General features: G+C 50.9%; 1 protein-coding gene and 1 pseudogene across 8 annotated transcripts in view; one reads left to right on the top strand and one right to left on the bottom strand.

The window, feature by feature from the left end:
* The window catches only part of KMT5B (lysine methyltransferase 5B), a 66,894-nt gene that overhangs the window by 17,367 nt on the left and 26,668 nt on the right, over positions 1-22,859 (bottom strand). For 5 of the 8 annotated variants that reach the window (XM_051840841.2, XM_051840842.2, XM_051840843.2 and 2 more), the window contains 4 exons: positions 19,610-19,678; positions 13,109-13,274; positions 1,431-1,540; positions 24-190 (listed from right to left, as the gene is read on the bottom strand). In XM_051840841.2, coding sequence (XP_051696801.2) covers positions 24-190; positions 1,431-1,540; positions 13,109-13,274; positions 19,610-19,678 — 512 coding nt within the window. Of the gene's footprint in view, positions 1-23; positions 191-1,430; positions 1,541-13,108; positions 13,275-17,069; positions 17,511-19,609; positions 19,679-22,859 lie in introns of those variants that run through there. The other 3 variants (XM_070065365.1, XM_070065400.1, XM_070065445.1) reach the window with 2 other exon arrangements.
* On the top strand, positions 5,896-10,313 carry LOC127489442 (transmembrane protein 41B pseudogene; annotated as a pseudogene).

Genomic DNA, 22,859 nt, shown 5'->3' with positions numbered 1-22,859 from the left:
AGCACCTTAGAAATGCAGCTTACCATGGTTTATAAACGCAGCAGGACCAAGCCAGAGTTGAGCACAATTTTTCCTTGTGGAATACATGACACTGAAGTCGTTTTCTCCATGTCTAAGTAGCATGTTCTCCTCAATTTCTGAAAGTTCGGCAATACAACCCACCAGTAATTCTATTTTGTCATTTCGTTTCCTATTTAAAATATGTGATGTGTTAACAGTTACCAGTAATGATAAATAATAAGGCTTCTTCTAATAAAATAAGCCTGCCTAATGAGCACCAGAGATCGAGAAGACCCGCAGTGGGCATGTTGGCTGACTGAGGCCCGCCTTCCTATCTCCTCCACGCCTTAACCCTAGCCGAGAGGGGACCCCCTCAGGACAGGAACCACACTTCCTCCATCTCCGAAACCCCTGTGCTGCAGCTCCAAGTGCAGCGCTTTGCTAGCAAGAAGCACCCCAATACTGGCAGTCCTGGGTTACACTTCCAGCAGCAGGGAGGGTCCCGAGGACCAGCCCTGCAACACTGGCCACCAGGCTGTACCGGGAGCAAAGCGCAGCCTGATACTCTCTAGCAGCCACGTCAGAAGAATCAAAGCAAAGGAGATCACTTTTAATGACATCTAAACCCCACACCCCAAATGCTCATCAACGTAAGCACCGTTAACGACAAACAAAAGACAAAGTCTGGCATCGTACACAGCATTCCTCAATTCAGAAGCCAGCGTGGCTGCTAGTCCCTGGGCTGCATGGTGGAGCTCTGACACCGAGACCCCAGACCCACACAGGCGCTGCAGCGCAGGGAGCCCCAGACTGTCACAGGCTCCCCAGCACCCCGAGACGAACACAGTGCAGCCACGCCCACCCACCGAGAGGCTGGTACCAACGCTCCGCTGCCCATCCTACTTTCAGTACCTGATCCCCTACTGTCGTGCTAGAAGAAATCCTGGGTGGGCGGGTGCAGGAGCAGATACGGAAGGAACAGTATGCTTCTCGTGGGAGATCAGGCAGGGGACAGGCATTATAGGGCAGAGGGTCAGAGTCACACACCCTCTCACCTGTGACTTTCAGCCCTCCTGGCTGGGCTCAACTCTATGTAAGCTGGCCCATGTCTGCCCTGTTCAGAAACTAGTAAGCTAGTAGGTAAGGATTATCTATCCGTGCAAACCTCACTCCCTACCTGTCTGCTAAGCCAGGAAAGAACAACCCTGGGGCCGGGCTACCCTTCCCTCATCACCAAGGACTTCCAGGCTCTCAGAGGAGAATGCAGAGACTGCGGTCCAGAGCCGGGCTCTGGCTCAGCTCTGACTCCAGGGGACGGCCAAGCCTGGGCTTCCGTTTTCACCATCGGCAGCAACCGAAGAGGACTTAATGAGACTGCTTTACTTATACTCGTGTGACAGTTACCACTCTTATACTAGCGTGACAGTTACCACTCTTTTGTTGCAACTATCTTGGCTCCGTTTCTTTCTGATGAGTATCGATTACAAGGCAGTATTTCAAATCCACTATCAGTCGCAAACATTCGCAAGTAAATAAATACCTGAAACAGAGGGAGAAAAAGAGAATGACTTTCAACAGCTTGTCCAGCTAGGCTTTCACCAGAATTATAAAATCAACATGCAAAAACTGTAAGGTCATTAAGTAACGAATCTGTCGCTTTGAAGTTTCACACACTTGAGTATCTTCACAGTAGCTATCCGAATAACCGTCTGCGTTACAAGCTCTTCACACTGATCAGCTGCAGGAAAGCGCATTCAAAGGGCAGTGTTCACTAGCATTCAGGCTGCAGCTCGCAACTCACCCAGGAAGAACGGGTTTGGGTCCCCTTGCTCTGCAGATACAGACCCCACGTGTGGACCAGGCTCCTGTCGGTGTAGGGAACCGAGGCTGCCCTAGACGGACCTACACCTCACCAAGCGCTCACTGTAATGCCCACCGTGACAGGAAACACAGGGCCACAGAAGTGTAAAAAAGGGGTGGCAGCTTGATTTCAAAACCTCCACCTACTTCCTGGACAAACCACCAATACTCCTTCCCTGCCCTGGAGTCCACTCCGCCTTTCAGTAAATGACCTACGTGACGTTCCACAGCTCAGAGGCAGGGCCGCCTCTCTCCGCGCAGGTCTGCACTCCTGGCTTTGCCTCCTCAGGAAAACAATCGCTGCCCCCTATTCATTATTCTGTGACTCACTCCTGGATTCTTTTGTTTGTAAAGATTTATTTGAAAGTCAGAGTTACACAGAGAGAGGAGAGGCAGAGGCAGAGGCAGAGGCAGAGGCAGAGGCAGAGAGAGAGAGAGAGAGAGAGAGAGAGAGAGAGAGAGAGAGAGAGGTCTTCCATTCACTGGTTCTCTCCCCAATTGGCCGCAACAGCTGGAGCTGTGCCAATCTGAAGCCAGGAGTCAGGAGCTTCTTCTGGGTCTCCCACGTGGGTGCAGGGGCCCAAGCACCCGGGCCATCCTCCACTGCTTTCCCAGGCCACAGCAGAGAGCTGGATCGGAAGAGGAACAGCCCGACTCTAACTGGTGCCCCTGTGGGATGCCAGCATTGCAGGCAACAGGTTTACCTGCTGCGCCACGGCGCTGGCCTCCTGAATTCTTTCTTGAGGTGAACTCAAGGACCTGGGTACCAGGTATCCTTTCTGTCCAGCGCCATCCTTCTTGGTGAACCAGCTTGGGGGAGACAGTCAGGGGAGCCCAATAGAGACAAGTGCAATTCACTCTGTCCTGAGTTCCCCTGGCAGCCAACGACTAAGGCTCCAAACCTTTCACTTGGGTCATCAGATGCTGGGAATGACCCTCCAGACACCCTGGACTGTTAGGCAGCCTGCGGTTATAGGTGCACGATCTGTCCCCTTCTAGGTACCGTGGCTCTCCCAGATGCTGGGCGGAGAGTAGGCTCACAGTTTTAGACACAGGCTGACAGCAGTCCTGCACAACCAGCAGTCACAAGCCCGTGCCATGCAAGAGGCCAACCAGGAAGCCCATCTCTTCATCTCCCTTTTCTTTTTCCCTGTCTCAGGCCAGCGGCTATGTCTGTCTTTGCCCATCCTGACTTACATGTGAACTCTTGTACTGGCTCCAACGCTGTCTCTCTCCTATCACTGCTTTAAGAGCCTCCGCTGGGGCCAGCACTGTGCTAGGAGGTGAGGCTGCTGCCTGCGGCTCCTGCAGTCTATTCTGGCACCAGTTTGTGTTCCGGCTGCTCCACTTCCAGTCCAGCTCCCTGCCAATGTGCCTGGGAAGCAGGGAAAGATGGCCCAAGTGCTTGGGCCCCTGCACCCATGTGGGAAACCCAGAGGAAGCTCCTGGCTTCAGATCCGCACAGCTCTGGCCGTTGTAGCCACTTGAGGAATGAACCAGCAGATGGAAGATCTCTCTAACTCTACCTTTCAAATAAATAAATAAATAAATAAATAAATCTTAAAAAAAAAAAAAAAAAAAAAAAGCCACTGCAGCCTCTGTAGGATAACCAAAGGGCTTTAAGCCAACCTGACCCCAGGGAGGTCTAACTCCTCCTCTCAAGGTACCTGGATCCCTTCTCTACCACACTGGGGTGGCCACTGAAGGAAACCTCTTTCCTATTCGAGCCGCTTGCAAAATCTTTAGAAACACCACTGCACCTTGCACGCTACAGAACTCTTAGCAGGGTGCAGAAAACCTCAGACACATTAAAGACGGCCCCCAGACTAGGACTGGATCACACTTACTGCCAACAGTGGCACGGTTTTCTGTCGCCTTTAAGCCTCAAATACTGAAGGTTCTAGGGGCGGCAGATCTCTTGCCATTTTTCTGGCCCACTGTAGTCTCCTCATCCCCCAGCACCCCCGTACAAGTGCCACGCTCTCCTCTGAGTTCTTCACAGCCACTGGCAGGGCTTTCTGCCTCAGACCCCTTGTGAAGGGGACCCAGCACACTCACAACCTCGCCAAGCTGAGAAGAGCGGTGTCAATGACAGACAAGACGTCCAAGCAACGTGGGGGGCTCTATCCCTTGGGACTGCCTGTTAGGGCGTATCTCGCCTAGCTGGGGTAGATCTACGTAGAAGCTCTACAGAAGAGAGCCTCATCTTTTCTGTTACCCTGAGACGTGGCTGGTGAACGGGTCCACTGTAACAATACCCTCCAATCAAACCTGTTTCTTAAAAACAGAAGCAAAATGGGAAGGGGGTCCATACATTCAGGACTTTACGACCCTGTAATGGGACCTGGGCCTGGGCAGGCAGCGTGAGGTCTATCCGGCTCACATCAAATTACCCTCTCTTTTGTTTTGTTTTTGAAGATTTATTTATTTGAAAGGCAGAGTTACAAGATCTTCCAGTCTCTGGTTCACTCCCCAAATGGCCGGAACAGCTGGGGCTGGGCCAGGCCAAAGCCAGGAGCTTCTTCCAAGTCGTCCATGTTGGTGCAGGGCCCAATGATTTAGGCCATCTTCTGCAACTTCCCCAGTAGCATCAGCGAGGAGTTGGACCGGAAGCGAAGCAGCCGGGACGTGAATCAGCACCCACGAGGGATGCTGGTGTTGAGGTGGTTAACCTGTTCCACCACGGCACTGGCCCCGAGTTCCCCTTCCAAGCAGGAGCCTGATACCTTAGAAGATCCTTCACTGGCACTGCTCCAAGAAGCCCATTGCCCCTCCCACTTCTGCTCCCCCCTGAGCTCTGATGGGGGATGAGACTACACTTCTTCCCCAGGTTCTGGCCCCATCCTAGTCACCACATCTCAACCACCGCACGCATGCTGTCCCCGTCTCCGGGTGGTTCACCGCAAGCTGAGGACCCCCAGTTGGGATGACACGAGCCCGAAGTCCAGCAACTACTCAGTCTGAAGGAAGCCTCCTTAAAGACAGGCTACCAGTGGGGCAGGGCACGCCCAGGGTCCACCCGCCATCCTGTCTGCCTGTCCTCATACAAGGGTAAGTTTGGGATATCTTTCCGGGGACCAAGAAAATGAGTCTAGAACTTGAATAAAGTGACTAAGACTCTTCAATCGCCCAGCAACACCTGAAGGTCCCAGCAGATGCACAGTGGAGGCACAGTGAAGGCCAGCTGGGGCAGATGAGACGGAGGACAGCAGCTGGGCTGTGGCTATCACTGCCAAGCCCACATGGTCTCAGCTGGAACTACCGGAGGGACTCTCCTACTGTGGAAAACGGGAATCACCTCATCACTGGCCTTGCAGAGGGAATGAAGAATGTACTGTATAACCAGTGAGGACCAAATGCAAACCCAGCCCGCTCCCGGGAGTGGGTATCCAAGCAGACTGACAGGTGCTCAGGCACTCACTCTACTGGTCAGTTGGAACCTGACACTCGTAGGAGACCAAGCTGCCCAACGGCCTCGGCCGCCATGAAGTCAAGCGGCAGACACAGCCTGCAGAACCTCTGGTGACAGAAGACAGGGGTCAGGGGAGACACGAGGCCAGACTTCTGGCGGTGGCTGCAGCCTCACTCACTTGGGGACCCTTAACTCAAGATCAGTTTGCAGCGACAGCAGCTGGGCGCTGCAGTAAGAGACACCATCCTCCAGTACCAAGTGTAAAGACTGTCCTAGCATTAGCGGGGAGTTGGATCAGAAATGGGGCAGCTGGAACTTGAACTGGGCTCACCCGGTATGCCAGCGTCTCAGGTGGCAGCCCGTCCCACTGTGCCACGACGGCAGCCCCCCGAACTCAGCGCGCTCACTCAGGCCTACAACCAGGGAAGGCTGGGATGAAACGTACACAACCCCTAGCATGCTTTCCTGACCTTACCTGCCCACGTGGCACAACCCGGGGCACGAAGTTCCCTCCTTAGACGTCTGAGGAGACAGGAAAGTGAGTACGAGCAGTGCTGATGCCCCAGGCAACTCCAGGACTTCCGTCAGGGAGGTCAAGAGGAAACACCCTGAGAGCTGCCAAGATGGCAGTCTTAGAGGCCACCATGGTCCTGCCCCGGGAGACGAGCCAGGAGTACCTGGTCCTCCTCCCGAGAGGAGACGTGGGCAAAGGAAAAGGGACTTGGAGGATGCGAGTGGATCCACAAGATCTGTCTTCTTCCCACAGAGCAATGGGAAGTCTAAGTGGACACAGTCCCCTCACCTGGAGACGCCACGACCAGACTGCTGGCACAGCTGTCTACAGGGAAGGACTTAGCCAGGCCGTGTAACAAGGGCTTCTGAATTATGCTTCCACCAGGAGCCTGGTCATCACCTGATTCCTCCCCTCCGCCGACCATACGCCACCCAGCGCTTACCCAGGGGAGACTGGCATGCAGAGTTCGCTCAGACGCCCTCTGCTGGAGGCTCTGGGTTCCTCCCGGTGTTCCCAGGTGACCGAAGCCTCCCCAACTTGAACAGACAGGGCTCAGCTCTCACCAGAAGCCAGGATCCCAGCTTGGGGTAATGCACCCTCCACACCACAGTGGCCCTTCCTCCAGTACTAAAAAGCAAGTATCTGAGTCCTCAGGAATTTAGTTACAAGCTACATTCTTCCTGGAGGCCACACTCTTCGGCAAAGTCAACTCTAGACAACTTTGCCAAGAAACATCTGAGCACTGGGTAAGCCATTTCCTACTTCGCTCCGGAGGACAGCAGCTCCCACAGCCGTTGTGCAACTCAGCCTTTTGAAATGTTGTACGCAGCCCCTTCCTAACTACGGACTTGCTGTGAGACTCAGACACCAACCAGACGGGCACAACGGACACTACAAGAATACAGAAATGTATTACTTGCCCAGATACAGGGGCCTTTTAAATGTCCAATCCAAGCAGGTGACCTAGTCACGGTAAGACTTGGGAGGCTGGATCTCTGGGAGAACCTAAACGGGAGAGACCCCAGCAAGTGCCACCTCAGCGCACACTTCTGCTGTCAAACTTTCCCAAGAAATAGCCAGCTGGATCCACCTCTCTCTAGTCACACCTGTCCCTGACACACACCTGGGAACCTACAGAGGACAACCTAAAGCTACTGTTCCACCAGACCCAGTCCCTCCACCCCACCCCACCCCCCCAAAAAAGATTTGTCTATCTGAAAATCAGAGACACAGAGAGAGACTGAGCCAGGCCGAAGCTCACAGCTTCATCTGAATCTCCCACATGGGTGCAGGGGCCCAAACATTTGGGCCATCTTCCGGTGCTTTCCCCAGGCCACTGGCAGGGAGCTGGATCGAACGGAAGTGGGACAGCCTGGGACACTAACCGGCGCTCTATGGGACGCCAGCACTGCAGGCAGCAGCTTTTCCTGCTGCACCGCAGCGCCAGCCCCGACTCAGCTCTGTCCTCAACTGCGCGTCACTGGGCCCTCGTGAGAGGCCTTGCTTTCATTACTGCTACAGGTAGTGTGCCGACTCTTGCCGTAACCTCAAACCCCTACAGCCTGCCAACTGTCTCCTGAAAAACGAACCCACATCCCCTGTGCTCCGGAGCCCAGGCGCTGTCAGGTGAGCGGTCGCACCGCAAGAGGCTCTGGCGGTGGCACCTGGGGGCTGGCAGCTCCTGCCGGTGGAGCTCAGCTGTTAAGTGGGTGCGGCGCCACCCTGCTCACTCCTTCCCTTGTGGCAGCCACGGTGAAAGGCAGAGTCGGCGAACGATCGTTGACAGGAGCACTGCACATGACCCCAGTGCGAGACGGGGCAGTGAGGACGCGGGGACCGCGGCATCAGGTGGCAGAGACCACCTGAACGAAAAAGCCTGGGCAGAGGCTGGGTCAGCAAGAAGGTCACTCCTTGTATCGGTGTCCATTTTCTTTTCTTTTCTTTTTGACAGGCAGAGTGGACAGTGAGAGAGAGAGAGACAGAGAGAAAGGTCTTCCTTTGCCGTTGGTTCACCCTCCAATGACCGGCGCGCTGCGGCCGGCGCACCGCGCTGATCCGAAGCCAGGAGCCAGATGCTTCTCCTGGTCTCCCATGGGGTGCAGGGCCCAAGCACCTGGGCCATCCTCCACTGCACTCCCGGGCCACAGCAGAGAGCTGGCCTGGAAGAGGGGCAACCGGGACAGAATCCGGCGCCCCGACCGGGACTAGGAAACTGGTGTGCCGGCGCCGCAGGTGGAGGATTAGCCTAGTGAGCCGGCCTGGTGTCCACTTTCCTATCTGCGGTTGTTGTTGTTTTTGGAATACAAGAACTGTCCTCAGCTTGGTGAAGAAGAAAGTGATTATGAAGGTTCCCAGAGATATGCATGATGCCAAGGCTCTCGGAAAAATCCCATCCAAACATAAGGACCCCTTTAGGTACAAGTACTTGTAGCTTATTTTGCTGTTCCAGGCTCTGTATTTCTCAGTATACTCTGGGGATCTCTTTACCCCGTCCACTAGCCTTATTTCTTGTTAGTTTGTGTTCCGGACTTGGTGCCTCATTTTGCTATACGCTCTCCTATTTGGCTGGGAGACCAGTTGTGAACAAATACGTAACAGAGAAAGCAGTAAAAAGGTCACAGCAGGCTGAATGTCACAGAGAACATTTCATTAACCACATTCTATCTTTAAGAATACACCATTTCTGCCAAACTGGTTTATTAACATTACGTCTCCTGGGACAAACGTGCCTTTCAAAGTTTTTTATTGGCACGTCTCTCAGCGCTGCACCTCCGTCTTTTGTAGCGATTAAGGCAGGAACAACTCTGCCAGCTTACAACAGAGAAGCGGCTTCCTGGACTCAGCACCTATCCTGATTCTGGCTGCTCTTTCTGTTTCGCCAGCCAGAAATCTGAGTAAAAAGTTACCAAGCTTTTCATTTTCCTTTCATCATTATCATCATCATCTCCGGATGGGCAGGTGCATCCATTTATGTTTTTAAAGTACATCTTCAGTAATTGAAACAAGGAATTTGTAAAATAAAATTTCCTTTCAGATAGTTTAAAATAATGGTTTTAAATGGCAAGAGGACAAAGAAAGCACACATGGACACTGGGATATACTCTGAACAATGCTTTCTGGTTAAGGGTGGACATCTTATAAATCACGGTGCTAAGGGTAGTTACAGATAATAGCAACGTGGTAGAAAATATTCAATTAATATTTTTCTCTATTAAGTCTAATAACTAAAATAGAAAATCTAGACTTTATAGTGTTACAGTCCTTGCTAATCTTAGCCTTCTTTCAGCAAATACAACTGACAACCAATAAAGAGATTACACTCTCCTCCTTGTACTCTGTAAGGTAATGGGTTTGTTAGGAGATTACACCTTAGTTGACCACAGAATATGGAAAAGACAGCAAGTTTCCTATTTTCTGAATTTTATTTTCTGTTCTAGATTTTTACCATGCACTAGTTGAAATTTAAAATTCTGGCTAGTCTTTTTATTCTTTTGTCTAGCTTTTACAGTATTTCCATTACACATACACAAAATGTAGATTACAGGATAGCTATCATATTTGGTGCTGGTAATTTATGTACTCAGATAATATTTTGTTATAATACCTCTATCACAAAAGGGGATTTAAAAAACAAACAGAGTATGCAGCTTTTAGACATTAGGTTAATTATTTTATATGCTGGCACCGCGGCTCACTAGGCTAATCCTCCGCCTTGCGGTGCCGGCACACCGGGTTCTAGTCCCGGTTGGGGCGCCGGATTCTGTCCCGGTTGCCCCTCTTCCAGGCCAGCTCTCTGCTGTGGCCAGGGAGTGCAGTGGAGGATGGCCCAGGTGCTTGGGCCCTGCACCCCATGGGAGACCAGGAGAAGCACCTGGCTCCTGCCTTTGGATCAGTGCAGTGCGCCAGCCGCGGCGGCCATTGGAGGGTGAACCAACGGCAAAGGAAGACCTTTCTCTCTGTCTCTCTCTCTCACTGTCCACTCTGCCTGTCAAAAAAAAAATTTTTTTTTTTTTTAATATTCTGAAACAGTGGCAGAACAGCTCTTAAGTAGTAAAATATAGTTTGTTCCAGTGACTAAAATTTACCTCATTTCTTTGTTAGTCTGGTCATTAAGGAAGGTGCTGTATAATTATCCTTTTTATGCATGGTATACCTAAAAGAATGCCTTATTTCACTTCTGTTTGGCTTTTTAGTTTGGGGCTGCTTTTGATTAACACAGTTTCCCAATTAGTGTTTCTACTTTTTCTAACTTGCAAAGTAAAATTAATTTCTCACATGGGGAATACAATATTTAAATAGTTCTAGAAAAATGAAACCACTTTTTGCTGCTTGGTTAATGCTTATGCCTTGGGTTCCTTGTTTCTAGGCCGTAGCCAATCTAAAGTACTCTGTCAGCTTTACCTTCACCCCAAGACTGTCATTATGCTGAAAAGTACTCCGGCTGTGTGAGAAGCCCTTGTGTTTTTATTGTGAGAGGTATAACCTCCTTCAAAGCTTGTTTCTACTGAATAATATGTATCATTTTTTCTGTCACAGTATTAATAAACATACTTTTTGTAAATACAAAAAATATATAGATTAATACAGTATTCTTACATCACCTGGCATTTTGTCAGAAATTATTGTTACTTTTAGTAAGATTTTCTTCTTATTGATAGAGACTGGGTGATACAGCTTTTGTTATTTTTACATATAAACTTAAAACACAGCCTTTTTGGACAAAGTTCACTAAATATACCTGTATAAAAGATAATGAGTAAATTTTATGAGCCTTTTAAAATAAAACACAGCTTGCATTTCAGGAGATCAGTTAAAAAAAAAACCACCAATACCGGATATCTCCTGCCACGGGTGCTGCAAACAACGCTGATGTGCCACTATTCTGGGGGCTCTCATTGCCTCCTACCGAAGAGAAGGCAACACAGACTGCACGACTGATTTTCCACAAGTCAGAGGTGCATGGGAAACCTAACAAACTGTCAGATCTGCTGCCAATATCATCAGCCTGAGTCCTTGGCCTCAGCTAGTTCTAGTCAGACGAGACTTCACCCTCACTGAGGACCCCCCCCCCCCCCCAGTGACCGTCTATCAGGCCCCTCACGGGAGCCGGCTGCCCGTGGCAGCTGCACACCCTGCCGTCCTCTAGCACACACTTCCATTACGAGCAGTGCACTCCTCACATCCTGGTGCCCACCTCAAGCAACAGAATCACAACGACACCACATGATCCAACTATCAGGGTTCTTCTTAGGCGTCACACTTCTTCCCGCTGCCACCCAAACTACACTCACTGGGGCCCCACGGGTGGAAGGAGTCAGTCGTATGATACCTGGAGGGGTGACTTTAAAACCAATCCCTACCTTCCGGTAGCCCACTTCGACCTGACAGACTGCTGAAATTACCGAAGGTCTATGGGAGGCTGCTCCCCAGCACCGCAGGTTCAATACTCTGACTTGGGTCTTGGGAATTCAACCACACCCTTAGACTGTGCCCCAAGTGGATCTTGTATTATCCAGACACAGCCAGAGCTCAGTGGCTCACATCACGTCTGGTCCTGTCTCAGATTCCCCAACGATGCACTGACAGCTACCCGCAGAGGGACCAGGGTTCACTGGGAAGTGTGGCTCCAGAGGCATCTCCGTCCACCAAATACCAAGACCAACCTGCAAACAACAGGCTGCTGGGCTGAAGTCTGCGGGTCCGGGGCAGCCACTGGGTTAGCTTTGCTTTCCAGATGGACCCCGCCCAAACCCAGATGACACACAGACCCCTCCTGGCTGCCGGCAGCAGTGGTTCTCCACACGGGCCGCGCCTGTCGGCTAGCTGCACAACTGAGTCAACGACTCAGGCACAGTGGAGTCAGTACTAGGAACACTGAACACCAAACTAAACAGCTACACTTCTCTGGACACGGGATGCCAACAGCTAACTCCACCTGGCAACCAGTAAAGAATGCCCTCCCAAGTATCAGCTGGTTTCTACCTCTTAGGGCCCCTGACAGCTGAAAGTGTGCTACAGGTTTCCAGTTCGTGCTTTTCAACCTCCCGTTAGGTTTGTCTTTAGAATACAGCAATTCCACATCACGATGCTTGTCCTTTAAGAATTCCAACTGCTGGCAATTAAGCTGGACCCAACTCCTGACTCAGCTGCCTGCTGCTGAGACCCCTAGATCAGGAGTCCAGAGAATTCCATGCCCCGGGCAGGCAGGGACACAGAGTCCACACACAGCTCTAAACAAGTTACAGGAGACTTCTCCCTCACCAGCTCCTTAAGATGAAGGAATGGGCTCTCTGAGCGGGGATGAGCTAGGGAGGCGGAGGAAGCTGGTGAGCCACCTGGGGCAGCTCCTATTATCACCTCAAGACCCACGGAAGACGGGCTGGGGTTCTCCTGCTCTGAGGATAAAGAGACCCCACGTGTGAGGTGTGGGGACCAAGGCTGCCCTAGACTGACCTAGAGCTCACCACGTACTCACTGTAATCAGTGCTGCGCTGGATGACGCAGCTACCAGCCAGGGTGACGGGGGGACACAGGGCCAAAGAAGGGTCAAAAGGGTGGTAGCTATATTCTGGGAAATCGCCACCTACTTCCCAGAAAAACCACAGACTTCCTCTCCTTTACTAAGGGTGCACTGCAGGGCTGGCGCAGCGGCGCAATGGGATAGGCCTCTGCCTGTGGCAGCGGCATTCCATGTGGGCGCCAGTTTGAGTCCCAGCTGTTTCTCTTCCGATCCAGCGCTCTGCGATGGCCTGGGAAAGCAGTAGAGGATGACCCATGTGCTTGGGCCCCTGAACCTGCATGGGAGACTGGGAAGACGCTCCTGGCTCCAGATTGGCCCAGCTCTGGCCACTGCAGTCATTTGGAGAGTGAACCAGCGGATGGGAAGACCTTTCTATCTCTCTTTCTCACTGTCTGCAATTCTACCTCTCAAATAAATAAAATCTTAAACAAAACAAAACAAAACAAAAGGGTGCAGCAACTCCCCTCTCATTCAATGACCCACACAATGTCAGCGTTCAGAGGTGGCTGCCCCTCTCCGAGCAGGCCTGCACTCCGTGGAGGGGGCACTGCTCTGAATGCTTTCCCGAGTGGTGTCTGGGCCACAGCAGGCCTGCACCCGTGGAGGGGTACTGCTCTGAATCCTTTCCCGAGTGGCTGCCCCTCTCCGAGCAGGCCTGCACCCGTGGAGGGGGCACTGCTCTGAATCCTTTCCCGAGTGGTGTCTGGGCCACAGCAGGCCTGCACCCGTGGAGGGGTACTGCTCTGAATGCTTTCCCGAGTGGTGTCTGGGCCACCAGCAGGACTGTGCTTCAGAAACTTACGTGTTCCTTGAATAACTTCTCCTGCATCTTGTTCTTATTGAGAAAATAGTGCCGTGCCCATTCGCCCGATGTCAAACATTTGAAGGCTTTCTCCAAGTGCTCATCCTTCTTAAAACGCTCTATTACTTCTTTTAGTTCTTCTTGTCTTCCTTTAATAGGCCTAAATCTGAAAGAAATCAAAACCATAAGCTTAGTTATGTGCAATGATGCTCGGGCCACAGACTCATCTCAGAGATCCCGAGAAAGGGCTAACACTGTAAAAACCGCCGTGGTTACCAGAGCAAAGCTCTAACAACACAGAACAATCGATAATCGGTGATAATCACTATTCAAATAATGCTGGTCACCTGGAAACAACTTCGCTTTCTCCAAACTGTAACGTTTTTATTTGTTATTTTAAATATAAGATGACCGGATAATTCCAACAAAAACTGATTCAGGCTTGAGACTTTGAAAGGTACAGAGAGAGATCTGTCACAGAATACACAAGAGAGCACGTCTAATTGAAACTCGGAATGCGAATCTTTAGAAGCACGCAGAATCAAGCTGAAGACTGCAACGCAGTGAAGCATGAAGCAGCGAACAGCATCATGCACCACCAAGACACCGCCTAGGTTAGCGGCTGGCAGAGCCCCACCCTGACAACTGCAACGCACCCTCAAGACGTCGGATGGCCAGTGTTCTACCCTCCAAGCCAGTCCCATCTCTCGCAGCCACACTCAGAACAGAAAACGTGGGAAGTGCAGTTCTGGCAGTCAACTGCTGTACTAGTGACACAGGAGAAAACGTTCGGTAGTTCCAGATTGCTGTTGTACAATCAGCCACACTGGCTTCCGATATTCAACTCCTAGGCCTGTCAGCCCACGACAACGCCCACCGTGCAGGCAGACTCCAAGAGCCCTCCAAGCGACCACTGTGCAGGCAGACTCCGAGAGCCCTCCAAGCGACCACCGTGCAGGCAGACTCCGAGAGCCCTCCAAGCGACCACCGTGCAGGCAGACTCCGAGAGCCCCTCCTCCATCTAAAGCTGCACCCTCAGCTGCACCATGATTAAAGGTTCTCAGATTTCAAATGTTTCTGTCAATTTCATTTGGTTGATTTTTCTAAATAAAGTTTTTATTTTTTAAGATAAACAAAACACTCAACAAAAAAAGGCATTACAGCCAAGTGGAAAGAAGCGCTCATCCAAGGAGGATGTGCTTTTCTCTAAGGGAGGAGAGAACTTCCACTTTGCCTACGGCCTTGTCTAAAGAGTGAAGGAGTTTGGCCGGCGCCGCGGCTCACTAGGCTAATCCTCCGCCTGTGGCGCCGGCACACCGGGTTCTAGTCCCGATCGGAGCGCCGGATTCTGTCCCGGTTGCCCCTCTTCCAGGCCAGCTCTCTGCTGTGGCCAGGGAGTGCAGTGGAGGATGGCCCAAGTGCTTGGGCCCTGCACCCATGGGAGACCAGGAGAAGTACCTGGCTCCTGATCGGCACGGTGCGCCGGCCGCGGTGGCCACTGGAGGGTGAACCAATGGCAAAAGAAGACCTTTCTCTCTGTCTCTCTGTCCACTCTGTCTGTTAAAAAAAAAAAAAAAGAGTGAAGGCGTTTGTGGACTCAAAAGGCTTCCATAGCCTAGGCAGCTCATGGCAAGAGCCTCCAGTGACCACTGACGTAATACATAAGAGTGTTAATCATTAAACTCACAGGAGTCACTGTGCACTAACTCCCATGCAGGACCTCTGTCCTCAGCGAGTTGCATTGTGAGAGTTAACAGTAAAACTTGTCCTCAAAGATCCACTTCATTTTAGTGTAGTAAGTGCAGGATAGTCTTAAGTCTCTTAAGTTACAGTTATGTCTAAGTGCTCACAGAAGATGTGTCATTCTTGGGGTCTTCTTTAATGTTAAGTTTCTCAAAAAAAAAAAAAAAAAAAAAAAGAATGCTTAAAAAAGTGAAATCCACTCTGAGATGCAATGACTTTGAACAGCCCTTGTCTCGACTTTTAAGGAAAAGTTATTTTTTCCATACAATTTGTTGAACTCTTTCCTTAGAACAGAGTTAATTTTCTGTGTACAAAGTTAACTGAAAATAGATCTTAGTAAAAAATAAGACTGGGAATAGGAGAGGTAGGAGGAAGTGGGGTGGGAGGGCGGGCAGGGTGTGAAGAATCACCATGTTCCTAAAGTTGTATTTATGAAATGCATGAAGTTTGTATTCCTTAAATAAAAGGTTTCTATTGCTGCTCACATGAAATACATTAAAAACCGCAGCCCAAGAGGAGACGTCTGAACTCTGCACCCCGCTCCCAGCTCCACCTGCAGGTGCCAGGACTGAGACGAGGTCTGGCACGAGACCCGCCGAAGGAGTCTTGGGCAAGCATCTTTTCTCCTCGATCGTCCAACATTTCACTAAGATTTTTTTTCTAGATCGTCCAACATTTCACTAAGTTTTTAAAGCCACAGAACTTTACCGAGGACGATCAAGCCAGAGTACACAGCAGCACCTGAAGTGCTATGGTGAAAAATCCAAGACAAAAGACATGGCGCCGTCTCGAATGGAGTTTCAGACACGCACACACCAAGCGGTGAAGCAAGGCAACGCACGCAGACACAGTGAAAGCTGCATTCCGACAGCACTTCAGAGTGCGTGAAGCGTAACTAAGGCTTTAAGATTTGCTTGGGTTTTTGGGGGCTGACACTGACAGCAATGATGAGTGGTAAAGTTAGTAGTGCAGGTGGGAGAAAGTCAAGAGGCAGGCAGAGTGAGAACAGCCTGAGCAGAGGGTCTTAATAGAGCTGGGTTGCAGTCATTGCACAGGGTCAGCCGGCAAGCGACCACCAGGGGGAGGTGTAGGGTCTGGAACCTGGAACCGCTTCCTGGGGGACCAGGATTTCCGCTGGATCTGACTGCACCAGGAACTTACCAGCTTCGCGTCCAGTCTCACCAAGCCTAGACGGTCAGACTGTTGTGCACTATCTGAGCATGCCCACGTCGCGGAGCCACCACATGACACACGACAGCATTTTCAGCACAGCTCTCACAGAGAAGCCCAAGTCCTCCGACAAGTCACAACTTCCTGAACTAGACTATCACAGTGGCCGGGAGAACCTCCCCTACAAGGATGGAGACCTGCAGAGGTGGGAAGCACCAGATGTCCGAACTGCAGCACTCACTCGTGGTCATTCACAAGTGGGAGAGCCAGTCACCCTACACTCAGGACAGCTAAGAGGACAAAGCAGCTCAGACACACACTTCAGGCAGGACGAAACATGGAATGGTGGGAAACAGAAAATTCCAAGGTTTGTGCAACAGTCCGAAGAGCAAGAGTACACTCTGAGCAAATGTCCCAATCACTGATGGCGCTGAGGGCAGGGCTGCGAAGGCCAGCCTTTGCCCGTTGGTGCGGGCAGCAACCCCGCTGACGATGGCCTGACACCTAACGAGCCGGCTCAGAATCAAACTCACCTGAGGCTCCTAAGAAAACGGCAGGAAACATCCGCTCTGAACCCGCAGTGCACATGAGCGGTACATGCTTTCTCTTCCTGAAACCCGCTCCTTCCTCCCACAGCCTCCACTCTGCTTCCTTATTCACCAAACACAACATAATCAACTCCTTTTCATTTACACTGCTTCCTGACGTCTATCACTTCAAACACACACAAATCAACTCCTGAAACTACCCCTCTAGTTCACTAAAAATGGAGTTTGTGGGGTGAGCATGTGATTTTACCTAATACACAGCGTGGGGACAGCAGGTGATGGCTCAAGCACTTGGGTCCCTGCCACCCACATGAGCGACCCGGACTGAGTTCCTGGCTCCCAGCGTTGGCCTGGCTGCTGTGGCCATCTGGGGAGTGAACCAGTGCATGCAAGATCTCTGTGTTTTTCCCTGTCACTCTGCCTTTCAAATAAATCTTCAAAATTTTTTTAAAGATGTTTCTCAAAGTTAATCTGCCATCTCAAAAAATGTTAAAACTTACAGTCGGAGATGGCTGCCATGTGAAATGACGGGGAGGGAAGGAAGAGAGCAGTTACGGTGCCGACAGGCAGGAGGAAGGTAAGGTTTTCAATCATCTTGTAGACGAGTATAAAAAGCAGCTGGCTGGCAGATCAAGTCATCCCACTGCAACAAATTTTGTGAAAAACAGAAACTGTTTAACATAAGACTGTCATAGTTACTAAGGCCAGAGCAAGAGCCACTGAGGGCCTTAGCAAAAAGTAACTTTCTATTGCTGAATAAGAAGACACCCTCTTCTCAACCGCACTTGCTCCGCATCTCTCAGATTCCATGAAGCTGTCCGCAGAGCAGGACACACTCCTGGCTGTCACCCTCTGCTCCACAACGAGGCAGAGCAGGCCCAGCGCACACAGCAGCTGGCATTACTACTACTTGGTAGCAGCAGCACGCATGGCTCATGAACAGATGGCGGGACTTCTGCAAGGCCTTGCTTGCCCTGGCCTACGAGAGCCCCCGTGTTGCCCCATGGTTTGAACACCAGGGCTGCGCCCAGGTGGTTCTGGCTCTCTGGCTTGTACACTACAACACAGTGGAGGGGATGCAAGCACACACGAAGTTTTAAATTTGGTATCTGGGGTGAAGCAGCAAGGGAGGCAGGAACAGGTATCTGGCACTTCTATTTTTTATTTTTTTTTTTATTTTTTTTTATTTTTTTTTATTTTTGATAGGCAGAGTGGACAGTGAGAGAGAGAGACACAGAGAGAAAGGTCTTCCCTTGCCGTTGGTTCACCCTCCAATGGCCGCCGCTGCAGCCGGCGCACCGTGCTGATCCGATGGCAGGAGCCAGGATCCAGGTGCTTTTTCCTGGTCTCCCATGGGGTGCAGGGCCCAAGCACCTGGGCCATCCTCCACTGCACTCCCTGGCCATAGCAGAGAGCTGGCCTGGAAGAGGGGCAACCGGGACAGAATCCGGCGCCCCGACCGGGACTAGAACCCGGTGTGCCGGCGCCGCAAGGTGGAGGATTAGCCTATTGAGCCACGGCGCCGGCTCTATCTGGCACTTCTAAAAAACTTTTAGTAAACTGCTTATCTCTTGAATTTCTTTTTCTTTCCTTTTTAAGGTTTGTTTACTCGAAAGGCAGAGTTACAGACAGAGAGAGGGAAAGACAGAAAGAGAGGGGTCTTCCATCTGCTGGTTCACTCCCCAAATGGCCACAACAGCCAGGGCTGGGCTGATCTGGAGCCAGGAGCTTCCTCCAGGTCTCCCACGTGGGTGCAGGGGCCCAAGGACTTGGGTCATCTTCCACTGCTTTCCCAGGTCATGGCAGAGAGCTGGATCGGAAGAGGAATAGCCAGGACTAAAACTGTCGCCCATATGGGATGCCGGCAACACAGGCATGTGTTTAACCTACTATGCCACAGAGCTGGCACCTTGAATTTAATTTTTTAAAAAGATTTACTTATTTATTTGAAAGTCAGATCTTCAGCTAGAGACAGAGAGATCTTCTATTGCCTAGTGCTGTTGCTACAACAGCTGGGGCTGGGCCACCCAGAAACCATGGGTGCAGGGACCCAAGCACTTGGGCCATCTTCTGCTGCTTTTCCCAGACCATGAGCAAGGAGCTGGATGGAAAAGGGGGCAGCCAGGACCCACATAAACTGGCTCCCACGTGGGATGCGGGCGCGGCAGGCAGCAGCTTTACCTGCTAGGCCACAATGGTAGCCCCAACATTTTCAAATCAGTATGTCCCCTCCTCCCTCTTTTTTAATACAATATCTAATACTTCAAATAAACCAAATATTTATTTTTCTCTTCCCACATCTCTGATCAATGGCTGATATCAGAAATTTTAAGAATGTCACTTACAATCAATTATTATTAAAAGGAGGATAAAAAAACATTCACACTCCCACACACCTGGTCCCCACTCTTTCCAGAGACTGACTTCCCAGGCTTCCTTGCTATTTTGTTTTTCTGTCTCCAAACCCGAGACCACTGTGGCAGCGAGGAAAAGCGCAGATCTGTGTTAGCTGCACTACTGTGCCCTCCTCTAGCACACACACCGAGAGCCGACTGGAGGGAGGGGAAGAGGAAGAGAGAGAGGGGGACGGCAGAGAGGAGACAAACACGCCAGTACTTAAGACATCAAGTAAGCAAACGACGAGGCAACAGTGAACACATTTCCCCTCTGAATCAAGTTTAGCTGCAAACTGACAGTCTGGAGACGCCGAGAGGAGGCACCATGGCTCTTCGCTCCTTCTGCACCTGGAAACAGACAAGAACCAGACACATACCTGGCTGAGTCCTGCAGCCGGTGCCCAGCTAATCCCACGCACTGACTCCTGACCTTCTGAGGAATGCCTTGTCTCTTAAAGTGATCCTGTTACGCAGGACACGTGCTTTTTAAAAAACATAACCAAGACCAAACTATATCTAAAGGTTTGCCAACGTTCTAGCCCTCGTGTTTCTGCTGGCACCTCAGATCACCTAACACTGAGGACCAGCAGCCAGGCTGACACAGGGTGGCCGGTGTCTGCCCACCGCGGGCAGCGCGCACCTACCTCACGGGGTTGCTGTGAGGGAAACTGTCCGACTTTGAGAAGTGCCGCGAGCTCCTCGAAGGAAAGGCGCTGCACAGAAGCAAACACAACAATGAAAACCGTTTGTATGATCCGTGCTGGTCGTTCCTGAACACACTTACAACACCCACTGCAGAAGCCCCTGCACACCCAGCAGGATCCCAAACGCCAGGCGCAAAGCCCTCCTCCCACAGCACTCTGCAGAGCGGGCCAGAGGGCTCTGCGATGTCCTCATGCGTCCTGTCAAGCACCCATGAGTGATTTACAATTCCTACCCACCAGGGCACACAAATAACCAAGTACCTACACAAGTAACATCAAAAGTAGACGTTACAGCGGTGGAAGGATGAGCAAGGACTGCGTACCATCCGTGTAGAAAGACTAAGAAAAGTCTCAAAGAAAAAGTGCCCTGAGATGACTCTTATTTCTTTAACGTGCTCAGCTCCCTGCTTGCTGGGGTCCCCCCACTCCTCAGGACACGGACATCTGAGAGTTCTATTGCCAGAAGAAGGGAGCACCCAGGGGTCCCCCTGCCCCGTTTTAAGATTTACTTATTTATTTCAAAGGCAGAGTTAGAGAGAGAGAGGAGGAGAAACAGAGAGAGAGATATCTTCCATCTGCTGGTTCACTCCCTAAAATGACTGCAACGAACAGGGCTGGCCAAAGCCAGGAGCTGCTTCCGGTTCTCCCACATGTGTGCAGGGCCTTAAGCACTTGGGCATCTTCCGCTGCTTCTCCAGGCACATTAGCAGGGAGCTGGATCAGAGTGAGGCAGCCGGGACACACACCAGCAACCACTTGAGAGGTGCTGCAGACTGTGGCTTTCCCGGCTGTGCCACGGTGCTGCCCCCCACCCCTAGCCCCTCTGGACAACAGCCTTCCTCTGCACTCTTCGAAAATCAAAGGCAGCATCACAACTCAGTTCCCATAAAAAAAAACCCTGAAGTTTCCTGACTGACAAGTCAAATCCAAACATTTCCCAACATTAAAACTAGTGCTGTCTGCACTACAACCAAGCATTCACGCTGCAACCCTGAGTTGTTGGTAAATAGGGGCATATAGTAAGACAGAAACCACGTGCTCAGGGCTGGTGCTGCGTATAGCGGGGAAAGCCGCCACCTGCTCCACTCCTGCTTCAGCTCCTTGCTAATGCACCTGGGAAGGCAGTGCAGGATGGCCCACGTGCTCGGCCCTGAATTCATGTGGGACACCTGGATGAAGCTCCTGGCTCCTAGCTGAGGCCTGGCCCTGCCCTGGCTGTTGTGGCCACTCGGGGAGTGAACCAGCAGATGAAGACCTCTCTCAGTCTCTCCTTCTATCACTCTTAATTTCAAATAAATTAAGAATTCTTTTTTTTTTTTTTTTTAAAGAAACAGAAACATCAGTGGTTAAAAATACAGCCAATTTGGGCCAGTGCCACGACTCACTAGGCTAATCCTCCACCTGTGGTGCCAGCACACCAGGTTCTAGTCCCAGTTGGGGCGCCGGATTCTGTCCCGGTTGCTCCTCTTCCAGGCCAGCTCTCTGCTGTGGCCAGGGAGTGCAGTGGAGGATGGCCCAAGTGCTTGGGCCCTGCACCTGCATGGGAGACCAGGAGAAGCACCTGGCTCCTGGCTTCGGATCAGCACGGTGCGCCGGCCGTGGCGGCCATTGGAGGGTGAACCAACAGCAAAGGAAGACCTTTCTCTCTGTCTCTCTCTCTCTCTCACTGTCTAACTCTGCCTGTCAAAAAAAAAAAGATCCATGACAACTTCCAGACACTTCTTTGCACTCCAAATAGACAGAGGTCTATAAGCTATCTATTGGTAATTTACTGCTCCAATAAACCCCTACAGATTTTCCATAAAATAGTATATGCGAAATGACTCAGTCAATATCCTGCTAAATTCTCGCTCAAAAGATGAAGAGCTAGAAGGAACAGTCTTATTTCAAACACGTGCAGGATGAAAACACGCACCCTTCATCACTGACACGATCTCTGTGTCTTGCCAAGTGGCAGCAGACAGGCCTGTGACAGCCGCCCAGGAGGGAGGGAGAGACGACCACTGCACAGGTGCAGTGGCTTGCGGCCCACCTGGGATGGCAGCACTGCTATCCCACCATAAGCTGAAAACTTTAGAAACTCTATAATTAAATGCTGCACTGAAAAGTACAAATGAATGTTTTCCTCTGTAGGTTTAACCAGTTTAATTTTAGATGCTTCAATTTCTATGGGAAAAAAACTTCTACATACAGGCGTCCTCAAACATAGTAAGGTCTTAAGTTTTAACAGTATTTGTATGGTAATCTTGAACTTTACATTTTATGGCTACAACTTTTTTCTTTTCTTTTCTTTTCTTTTAAAGACTTATTTATTTGAAAGGCAGAGTTAGTGAGAGAGGAGTGACAAAGAGAGACTGACCACTGGTTCACTTCCCAAATGGAAAAATGGTTGGGGCTGGACCAGGCTGAAGCCAGGAGGTTCATCCGGGTCTCCCACATGGGTGCAGGGGCCCAAGTACTGGGGGCATCTTCTGCTGCTTTCCCAGGCACATCAGCACGGATCTGGATGATAAGCGGAGCAGCTAGGACTCGAACCAGCGCCCTTATGGACTGCTGGAGATGCAGGTGTTGGCTTAGCCTGCTATGCCTCAACACCTGGGCTCTGACTACACGGCTTTAACTGAGCCCCTGGGAACTACCAGCAAGGAACTTCACATCCACTCATCGTATCAGCGCACTCACAGGCCTGAGGCTTCCCCCTTTGCTCCCAGGACAGTCTGGGAGTTTGTCAGAAACAGAATCTGCATCTTACACGATTCTGCAGTCGTCTAGGAGCACTGGTACAGGGAGTGCAGTCTTTTCTATTGCAAAGACCAGCAGAGGGTCCATGTTCACCCTCTGGGTCAAGGGCAAGGCTTTGGCACACGTCAAGTTCCTTCAGAAGCCACTGAAACTCTGGCTGGGATACTGATGGCATACAAAAAATTTATCTGGAAGGCACGTGAGTAAGACAGAATCTGGCAGCTTTATGGAATACTTCAGCATGTTTCACGTATCTATGTATGTCTCCACACAATGAGCACCATGTGACCTTCTTACGACTCCAGGTCAGGACCACGTGCCTCCACGGTGACACACGGAACACTTCCAGACTGTTCTAACAGAGACTGAAACACTCCCATTTCTCCGCTCAGCCTTCAAAAGCCAACCAAACCTACAAACAAAAACCTCAGCAGGGCGCAGGGTCGGG

This window comes from Oryctolagus cuniculus, chromosome 1, assembly GCF_964237555.1.
Source record: "Oryctolagus cuniculus chromosome 1, mOryCun1.1, whole genome shotgun sequence".
In the NCBI taxonomy this organism is placed as follows: Eukaryota; Metazoa; Chordata; class Mammalia; order Lagomorpha; family Leporidae; genus Oryctolagus; species Oryctolagus cuniculus.
This window is presented reverse-complemented; position numbering and strand designations above follow the sequence as displayed.